At 41.8% G+C, this 11,137-nt stretch overlaps 1 protein-coding gene across 1 annotated transcript; it reads left to right on the top strand.

Annotated features, from left to right (window-relative positions):
- Positions 1-5,404: 5,404 nt before the first annotated feature.
- Positions 5,405-7,876, top strand: LOC132882629 (creatine kinase B-type-like). Its single transcript, XM_060915716.1, has 7 exons — positions 5,405-5,605; positions 6,228-6,382; positions 6,472-6,604; positions 6,718-6,889; positions 7,055-7,178; positions 7,259-7,448; positions 7,647-7,876. The coding sequence occupies exons 1-7, from the start codon at positions 5,413-5,415 to the stop codon at positions 7,874-7,876; spliced, it is 1,197 nt and encodes a 398-aa protein (XP_060771699.1). The 5' UTR covers positions 5,405-5,412.
- The last annotated feature ends 3,261 nt before the right edge of the window (positions 7,877-11,137 follow it).

Here is an 11,137-nt window from a genome sequence, read left to right on the forward strand (position 1 = left end):
TGTATTATTTGCATCCACCCCGAGTTTGCATGCAATTCGTGTGATGGAGTTTGAGGACGGAATTCCTGCACCGCTGTGGGAAACTGGTGCTTTAATAGCGTGACGTCACAATGAATGCTGCTGAAGGGATCAGAATCAGAACTCCTTAATCGTCATTGGACAGAGTAACGAAACTGGTTAGCAGTCTTGACGGTGCATTGACGCAACAGAACAAATAGCAAGAGCAAAAATAAACGTGTGTGTCTGTGTGAAATATATATCCTGTACTCGAGTTGAGGGGGAATGGGGGGGATGCCATCCCCCCTGGAATAAAAAATGGTCAAAATCATCCCCCCTCTAAAACGGGCATCCCCCCTCCCTTCCCTTGAGCAATTTTATCAATAAATGTGGACATTACTTCTATTTAACATTGGAATTAGAAATGTCATTCCATATAGCTTTGCTGAAACTGAGCATACAATTGAGGTTTTTCACCCACGTGACCAAGTCATGTGATGCATCGTTAGGCTGCCATTTTGGACGTCACGGCTCGAATCAGTTTGAATGCGAGGAAGGCGACAAACGAAAAACATAAAAGAAAAAGGAGTGAGATGCAGAAAACACCTTCACTATCCAGCGACGTAGGGCATTTACAGGGCGAGCAGAGGGAGAGGTATTTGCAAAAATTGAGGTTAGCAGGCTTAGAGAACGACGTTTACCTGCTTCCACCAGGATTGTTGACTGACGTACGGAAGTACACGAAGCCCTCGTCTTTACCTGACTTCGGCCCACATGATCTGTATACCTATGTCGTTAAAAACCCATCGCCATACACAGGTATTGATCTGAAAGCGTATAAGAGTTTGGATGCCTACAAATATTTTGTGTCAGGCTGGGTAACATGCCTACATCAGCGGGTCGTCCCTGGAGCCGGTGGTCGCCATCTTATTACAGCTAAGGTTTGTTCACATATTTTCATTTACTTTCGGTCCTCAGGATAAACAAAATGTTATTAAATGTCATTGAAATAACTTCTTAGTCTGTTGAGATATGGCCCGTTATAAATTTGCTGTTACCAGGCAATGACCAAGAACTGTATTATTAGGGTCGGTGTCTGTGTTGTAGCAGTGTACTAGCAGCTAGCTGTTAGCACTAGCTAATGTCAACAACATAGTAGCTAGTATGTTACTGTAGCAATGTTCACATTCAGTCATTTGGATGACTGTTAAAACCTTTCAGTCTCAAGTTTTTCCTTTACTGTATTTACTCACATCACATCACATTATCTCTAGCCGCTTTGATCCGGCAGCTATTTACACCGGATCCAGTGTAAATAGCTGCCGGAGCGCGCTCCGGCTTGCTCCCCCTCAAATTAAGCAGCGCACTCCGGCTTGCTCCCCCTCAAATTAAGCAGCGCACTCTGGGAGCAAGCCGGAGCGCGCTGCTTAATTTGAGGGGGAGCAGGCCGGAGCGCGCTCCGGAACCTCGGCCGGAGCACTCCGGGAGCAAGCCAGAGCGCGCTGCTTAATTTGAGGGGGAGCAAGCCGGAGCGCGCTCCGGCAGCTATTTACACTGGATCCGGTGTAAATAGCTGCAGGATCATAATTACAGTAAACTAGTAAATACAGTAAAGGAAAAACTTGAGACTGAAAGGTTTTAACAGTCATCCAAATGACTGAACATAAACATTGCTACAGTAACATACTAGCTACTATGTTGTTGACATTAGCTAGCTTGACCTTCAAAATGGCAGACACCAGGGCGTCACGTGACCCTGTGACGTCAGGTGAAATACCTCAATAGAGTGCTCCGAGATGATGCTAAAAATAGTAACACTGCGGTCTGCGCGGCCATCTTGGAAGTCACTCGTTCCAGAGCGCTCATAGAGTACACATCATAGAGTACACATTCACCGATTCGTTTCTGCGTTAGAGGGCTTAGAAGCTTGGATTTTTTAAGAATTTAGACATCTGAACTGATGGAGCACTACTGTGAAAGTTTGGATAAGCAGGCATGGGAGCGTTATGCTGAGAAGTTACGTTTCATTGGGAATGTAGATCCATACACTGTTAGTGAGAAGGAATGGAAAGCTGACCCCAGCTTGTTGCCGCATGTGACATACATCGATCTTGTGAACTATCTAGTGTTTCACCCAAGTCCATTTTGTGAACTAAAGGATTTCCAGAACTACAAGAGTATGGAAGCCAAAATCTAAATAATGTTTGAAAAACTATTATAATTATTATCAATTATTTTAGTCAGTGAATAAAATGTAGGCCTAGTATGTAACTTGTACTAACAGCATGTGTACATAAACATTACTAGGCCTAGATCTTAAATGCCATTTGATGCAACAATGCACTGCAGTAGACATAAGCTACCTAATGTGACAAATATATCCATTAATCATTGCTGAAAGTACATAGAAAAGATAATAGTTTGTATCACATTTATTTTAGTAACTATGAAATTCAAGACAATTTAAAGTGCCATTCCACCATTGGATGTATTCTTTGGCATAAAATACAATATATTTTGACAACATGTATAAATGGTATCACTAGATAGAGAAATCTTTTAGCTTCAAAATGATATATCAAACATAATTTTTTGACAACGACAAGTATATTAATTTTGCGACCAAAGTCACCTACCCTTTTAATTTCCGCACGTGATGTCATCGGCAGGTTCCCCTTCTTGTGCCATGTCACACGTCACGTGGTACACATATTATCAGCAATGGCGGATAGAACGCGATAAAAATACCAATAAATCTAGCTAACTGAAAGATTAACTCAAAATTTTTCGTAATTTTTTTGGCCCCCATATATGAGGAGAAATGACTCTCTCACTTTGGGGGTTTCCTGGTCTAAAAATAGACCGACACGTGGTACACAAGAAGGGGAACCTGCCGATGACATCACGTTTCACTACCGCGCGGAAATTAAAAGGGTAGGTGACTTTGGTCGCAAAATTAATATACTTGTCGTTGTCAAAAAATTGTTTGATATATCATTTTGAAGCTAAAAGATTTCTCTGTCTAGTCATGTTGTCATAAAATGTATTGTATTTTATGCCAAAGAATACATCCAATGGTGGAATGGCACTTTAACCTACCTGTCACAAAGTGATCAGAACAAATCCGGATACAGTCAAGTTGTCCTAAATTTGATCGGTTGATGGCAGCCAGCCACTGTCGTCTCCTCCGCTCGCTTTTCTCCTGTGCTGCAATTCCCTGGTTAGTCACGACTTTAGGGAGTCTGTGGAAGCTTTTGCTACCCTTTTCCCCCCGGATACTACAGCCAACAATGACACACGTATTCGGCATTGTCACCCCTTTTTGCTTCGCTGAACAACAATGCACCAACACAGCGACCTTTGACTTCCAATATGGCCACCGCTGGGTTTGCGCTGACCTCGAAGCACTCTATAAGCTCCCGCAAGAGAGGGCAAGCGCAAGCCAAGCATTTGAGGAGGCGACATTCAGTTGGGGTTCCGTTATTTTTTATTTCATTCGGTGTCAGTGACAGCAGCAGATTGCAGCATCATGGCCAAGCGGAGTGAACAGCAAGACCTAAGCAATTTCGGATTTAAGATCGCAAGAAAAAACATTTCAGGAGGTAAGTCAAGAGTTACGAATATCAGTCACACTTTCTGTGAGCCCACTATCATGCTGTAAAGTTCCCGATATGGAGCCTAATTTGTGGGTGGCAGATAACAACGCAGCTATCATAATGAATGTTAGTTTGGAGTCTAGCCAGCTATCGATAGCTTACTCAGGTTCATGTTAGCTTTGATTTCTTGTATAAGGCCATTAATTTAATCAGCCTGGACGTTTGTTTGTTATTCTTCAGGCAACAAAAAGTGTTATTCAAGACAGGAAGGCTAAAATAAACGACTGCAGTTTTGAAGGCTTCATTGCCTCATTAGAGAGCCGGTCACAACATGTAAGGCAGAGCAAGATTGGTGTAGGACTCGACAAAGTGTCCGCTAAAATGCAGCTTTCTTTTTCATCATAGGCTCGTCTTCTGTCTCCTCAATGGGCCTTTTCCCCTTTCCAAAGAAACTTTCCAAAGATGCCTGCTTTTAACTCATTTTGCTAGCTTGTATTCAGTATGTATCAAAGTGCTGGTATGTATCGAAGCAAAGTATCAAAGTATCCAAGGCAGCTCCTTGGTAACCGTCAGCGTTGTCACGTGACCTAGATAACAGCGGGAATCAAAGTTACAGAAAGAATCCGGTCATTTTTCAAAGCTCAAATCCTCGTTCAGATAATAAATCAGAAATAACGTTATAAGTACTTTTCTTTCCATTAAAATAATAACCGGTATGGACATGTATAATTTGCATTACTCATAAGAATAAACACAACAATAAAAAAAGGAAAAACAAAAAAATGCATAATGCCTCAAACATCTTTTAGGAAGTTTAGTCTGATTTACTGTTGCTTGTTTTAGCTTATTGGTTACCTACCTACCTCTGTATTTAACTCAATGTTCCCAATGTTCAGCTTTGAATAAAAATTCTATTGACTTGATATGAAAAGATTCAGTTGTTCATTTACATTGCCTGCTGAGGTTTTAATAAATTTATTTACCAAACGATTTAAAAGGAGGGGCGGCAAGGTGGTGTAGTGGTTAGCGCTGTCGCCTCACAGCAAGAAGGTCCGGGTTCGAGCCCTGTGGCCGGCGAGGGCCTTTCTGTGCGGAGTTTGCATGTTCTCCCTGTGTCCGCGTGGGTTTCCTCCGGGTGATCCGGTTTCCCCCACAGTCCAAAGACATGCAGGTTAGGTTAACTGGTGACTCTAAATTGTCCGTAGCTGTGAATGAGAGTGTGAATGGTTGTGTGTCAGCCCTGTGATGACCTGGCGACTTGTCCAGGGTGTACCCCGCCTTTCGCCCGTAGTCAGCTGGGATAGGCTCCAGCTTGCCTGCGACCCTGTAGAAGGATAAAGCGGCTAGAGATAATGTGATGTGATGTGAAAAAGGGTACACAGTGTGTACTACACACTTTATCAGCACAAAATACTGTATGTCTGGTAAATGAACAAGGTCCACAGACCTACGTTGTGTGCAAACCCTCCTAAAAGCAAACCAGTTTCCCACCGACGGACCGACCGATGGGTCGACACGCAACTAAAAATTTCACCATCCCCCCGGTTTGATTTTACAACTTGACCACTGTATATATCACACACTTTCTACACATGCACACCTGCAAGGAAGAAATTGTGCAACATGAATAGGCAACTGAGAGTGCACAGTGCAGTTATTAGCAGCTGAGTTGTTGCATTTCTGAGTTTCACTGCAAAAGAATGAGGTAGTGCAGGTAGATGTATACATTCAGGCTTCGTCCTTGAAGGGCTCACCATTTGGGTCTTGGATGCGTTTAATGGGTTGCTTTTTCCCCTCATTTCCCCAGCTCTGAGCAACCATGCCTTTGGGAAATACCCACATCAAATGGAAGATGAACTACTCGGCGGAGCAGGAGTACCCCGACCTCAGCCAACACAACAACCACATGGCCAAGGTGCTTACTCCGGAGATGTACGCAAAACTGCGGGACAAGGAAACGTCTAGTGGCTTCACACTGGATGATGTCATCCAAACTGGCGTTGATAACCCAGGTAAGAGCCTTCTGCTTTTTGAAGGTCATATCCTTTTGGCATCATCCATTTTTAGTGGTTAGATGGATCACATTTTTGTTGAAGCTCGCAAAATGCCTGAACCAAACGAGTAGGAAGATCAATCATCTGTTTTGAGAGGAGATGTGAACTGGGTTCAGTAAAATCCTATGGGAAGAGCTTACTGCTCACTACACTGCCAGCAGAGAACTGGTTTGACTTGCTAGTGTCCTTGCATCAAAGCATTATTTTAACTTTGTTGGAGGGTATTCTTCAGCTCAAATAACTCAATTTTGTGTGATAATGTTGGTGTGTGTATAGATATGAGAATGTCTGGCCATGTGCAGTAAATCCAAATCACTGGATTCCAGTGTGTGGATCTCAACTGCCACAAGTTCAATTGCATGGCACAAACTGAAAACATGAATGTACATATAAATTATTGTTAGAGGTTTTTCACCACCATTCTGGTTTGTGTAGATACACAGGTTTGAGTTTATGCTCTACTGGATCTATCATCCATGAGAAGACTGATTTTGCTGTAGCTTTGGTAACCAAATTATCTGCCTTGACCTGTCAAAATAGACTTGCTATATTTTATCAATCCCTCCTCCTCTCTTTCTAGGCCATCCATTCATCATGACTGTAGGTTGTGTTGCTGGTGATGAGGAGACCTATGAGGTGTTCAAAGATCTTCTGGATCCAGTCATCGAAGACCGCCATGGAGGCTACAAGCCCACAGACAAACACAAGACTGACCTGAACCCAGACAACCTTCAGGTATGTGTAGTTTATTTGTGCTCCTGTCTTGAATTTGTTTTGCCACTTTAGATTGGACTGTAAAAGCATTTAATCATTGTGTCCTATAGGGTGGTGATGACCTTGACCCCAACTATGTCTTGAGCTCCAGAGTAAGAACTGGCAGGAGCATTCGTGGCTTTTCCCTGCCCCCTCACTGCAGCCGTGGTGAGAGGCGTACCATTGAAAATCTGGCTGTGGAAGGTCTGTATGATTTCCAAATAATCCATTACTTTCCAGCTTGAGCCATTTGTGGTCCATTATTTATGGAATGAAATGTGACATGGTACCTTAGGCAGCTCTGCTGTACTCTCCAGGTTTAGGTTCTCTTGAAGGTGAATTTAAAGGAAAATACTATGCCCTGAAGAACATGACAGAGGAGGAGCAGCAGCAGCTGATTGATGATCACTTCCTGTTTGACAAACCAGTGTCCCCACTGCTGTTGGCCTCTGGGATGGCTCGTGATTGGCCTGATGCCAGGGGAATCTGGTAACTCTTTGGTGTTTCCTTGGCATTGAATGAAATTGTTGACACAGTTCGGTGACGTTTATATTGGACCAATATTTTAACTTCTTGAAGTCCAGGCTGAATTGAACATACTTGGTTCTAAACACATTGTTCATTTTCCTTCCTTTGTCCTCTTTATGCTTTAAGGCACAATGATGATAAGACCTTCCTGGTCTGGGTGAATGAGGAAGACCACCTCCGTGTCATCTCCATGCAGAAGGGTGGCAACATGAAGGAAGTCTTCACTCATTTCTGCACAGGGCTCACAAAGGTTGGTACAACTAAAGATGCAGGTGCAATGTGGATAAACCTATTATAAATTTAAAATATGTTGTTTCATTTGCCTTGTAGATTGAAGCTCTCTTCAAAGAGAAGGGCCACGAGTTCATGTGGAATGAGCATCTGGGCTACATACTCACCTGCCCTTCTAACCTGGGGACAGGGCTGCGTGGTGGTGTCCATGTTAAACTTCCAAACCTCAGCAAGCATGAGAAATTTGACGAGATTGTCAAGAAGCTGAGGCTTCAGAAACGTGGAACAGGTACAATATACAACCTGCAGCTAGGCATACACTAATAGCAAAGTGATGTTCTTGAATGTTAACTGTAAGCTTTAAGTTTAAGAAGGACTTGTACATGAATTGACTGTAAGTGAATTGCTAGACTCCCTCCCTTGTGTTAATTAGGAAGACTCTGTCCAGTGTAGTTCTGTGCAAACAATCATATTTTCCCCTGTCTAGGTGGAGTAGATACTGCTGCAGTGGGTGGTGTCTTTGACATCTCCAATGCTGACCGGCTGGGCTTCTCTGAGGTGGAGCTGGTACAGATGGTTGTAGATGGTGTCAAGCGTCTCATTGATATGGAGAAGCGTTTGGAAGCTGGCGAGTCAATTGATGACATGATACCCGAGGAGCTCACTTTGCCCAAGATGGAGGCACTAACGTTAGAGGAGCCTTCAGCCAGTCCGTAGGATTTTGTATCTCATGCATCTTGAGGATGACTGTATTGACTTTTTTGCTTTTCCTGTCACAAACAGAAAGCCATCTGTAAATTAATAGTGTTTACGAGTAAAACATTTTTTAAGCTACCTTTACAGGGAACAAATCAGCTTTTTTTTCATGAAGCTTTAATTGTACTCCAGTTGCAGCTCCTGCAACTCTAACCTGCGACTCTTCACTACACAAAACACTGAGCTATTCTGCTCAGCTACAGGGTTACTGAAGATATATAAATGAATGAACAATTTAAAAAAAATTGAACAAGTTTGTATTTATTTTACTGTTGTACAAGAAATAAAAATGACATTGCATTGTAAAAAAAGTAACGTTTTATAAACATTTTCAATAAATGTTTGAAACAAAGGTTACAAAAAATATCTGATTTTCCATTCAGTTGAAACAATTACATCACAAAGCATACACAATTTCTATATACTGTATCTTGAAGCTATACAAGACATTTTGTAACAAGCTGTTCGAATCAATAATAATTCGGCATCCCCACTGAAAGAAATGCCTCCCTAAAAACACAGAAATGCTCTCCAAGTATAAAGATGTGGAAATAGAAATTGAGAAAATGTGGGTTATGAAGACCACAACCACACCAGTGGGTATGGGAGCTTTCAGTCTGTTCAAGAAAGGGATGGAGAAATGTACCAATAAAATCCCTGGTAACATCAAGATAAAAGAAGTACAGAAGATTGTCCTCCTTGGAACTGCTCACAGACAAGAACTATCTATCAAACAAATCTTTCACACCCTCATGGTAGCCCCAAGTCCAAGGGATGCACTCTGCTTCAAGAGTGAACAGAGCAGGGAACTAAGGAAATACAGGTCTTTACTTGTGCAGCACTTACAAAAAGCTTATTTAAGAAAAATGTCATTCTTCAATTTGGGGGTACATTCCATATCCACTGATAACCCCATTTCTCTAAAAGTTGGGATATTTTCTAAAATGCAGTAAAAACAAATGTGTGATTTGTTGTGAAACTTTAACTGACAAAAGTACAAAAATTATTTTTAATAATTTTACTGACAAACATAATTGTATTTTGTAAATATAAACAAAGAGTTTGATGCCTGCAACAGACTAAAAAAAAAAGTTGGCACAGTGGCATTACCATTATGTTACATCACCTTTTCTTTTAGTAATACTTTTTAATCATGTGGGATCTAACGATACTACTTGTTGCAGTTTTGCACTTGTAATTTTTGTCCATTCTTGCTGGATACAAGATTTCAGCTGCTCAACAGTCCATGGTCACCATTGTTTGATTCTCCTCTTCATGATGTGCCATACATTCTCAACAGGAGACAGATCTGGACTGGCAGAAGGCCAGTCAAGCACACGCACTCTGTCTACAAAGCCATGCTGTTCTTGCCTGTGCAGAATGAGGCCTGGCATTGTCCTGCTGGAGTAAGCATGGGCTTCCTGGGAACATATGACTCACTAAATTCCTAATATATGCCTCAGCATCAACAGTACCTTCACATGCATGCAACTTACCCATGCCATGGGCAATGATGCCCCCCATACCATCACAAATGCTGGCTTTTGGACCTTTATCTGATAAAGTGGATGGTCGTGTTTATCTTTTGTGTGGAGAACTCAATGTCCGGTTTTCCCAAAAACAAGCTGAAATGTAGACTCATCTGACCACAGCATATGATTCCACTGTCATTCCATCTGTGATGAGTTCAGGACCAGAGAAATCGCCAGTGTTTCTGCATAGAATTGATGAATGCCTTCCTCCTTACATAAAACATTTTCAGTTTGCATTTCTGAATGCAGTGACAGACAGTGTTAATTTATTTCTGTTTAATTATGTTAAAATCGGGGGGCACGGTGGTGTAGTGGTTAGCGCTGTCGCCTCACAGAAAGAAGGTCTGGGTTCGAGCCCCGTGGCCGACGAAGGCCTTTTCTGTGCGGAGTTTGCATGTTCTCCCCGTGTCCACGTGGGTTTCCTCCGGGTGCTCCGGTTTCCCCCACAGTCCAAAGACATGCAGGTTAGGTTAACTGGTGACTCTAAATTGACCGTAGGTGTGAATGTGAGTGTGAATGGTTGTCTGTGTCTATGTGTCAGCCCTGTGATGACCTGGCGACTTGTCCAGGGTGTACCCCGCCTTTCGCCCGTAGTCAGCTGGGATAGGCTCCAGCTTGCCTGCAACCCTGTAGAACAGGATAAAGTGGCTAGAGATAATGAGATGAGATGTTAAAATCTGACCTTAATGTGGGTCAAAATAGGGAAATTATGGGTTAAAATAGGCAAATTGTCAATTGTTACTTGTCAAGTATGTTATCCAGTAGTCTACATCATCAGTCATCACATCATTTTCAGTCTACATACAGTATGCCACAACACACATTATTAATTTTGAACACTTTCCCTTTCTCCCTCACAAGCACTTTTAAAAAAACAAACAAACAAACAAAAAAAAATCCAATTATTTTAAATTGATGTCACCAGCTGAGAAACAGTGGAGACTCAGGGCTTGATGGGATGCTGACCCTGCAAGAAGAGCAGCATATCTGAAGAAGCAGAGAGAGGCATGGAGTAAACTGTTTGAATTTCATTGTCAACTTTGTTACACCTCAAGTTTTCACATTTAAAATAACTAAAATGGTGCTTCTGGTATCCTTTAAAGCAGGGGTTCTCAATCTTTTCTGCTTTGAGGCCCACCTATGCATACTTGTAACAAGTCAGGGACCATTAAAAAAGATCCCCAATTATTTTGGCTCATCTATTCCTATTAGAATCTAATCCCTTACGAAAATTAACCATGGTTTTACTATGAAAACTAACCATGGTTTTACCATGGTTTATAGTTATTCATGGTTTTCATGGTTTTTTGGGTAACCATGAAAACCATGGTGCATTTTACCTCAATGTTCACTTAAATTTTTAGGTTCTAAGTAAATGTTAATGTATCTGGGCTGTTAATCGAGATCCTTCTCTACAGCATTAACTGTTGGACGAAAGCATGGTAATACTACAGTTAGTGCATCCTTTTAAAAACCATACTATCCCTTTTAAACTAATTTCGTAGTTACTATGACCTATTACACATACAACTATGATGCTACCACAGCTACTGCAGTACTATGGATAAAACACAGTAATGCTATGGTTGGTTCATAGTACTTAGAATCACCATGAAATACCATAGTAGATCCATGGTTACTACCATGGATGAACCATAGTAATACTATGGTTGGTTCATAGTACTTAGAA

This window comes from Neoarius graeffei, chromosome 3 (assembly GCF_027579695.1).
Source record: "Neoarius graeffei isolate fNeoGra1 chromosome 3, fNeoGra1.pri, whole genome shotgun sequence".
NCBI lineage: Eukaryota > Metazoa > Chordata > Actinopteri > Siluriformes > Ariidae > Neoarius > Neoarius graeffei.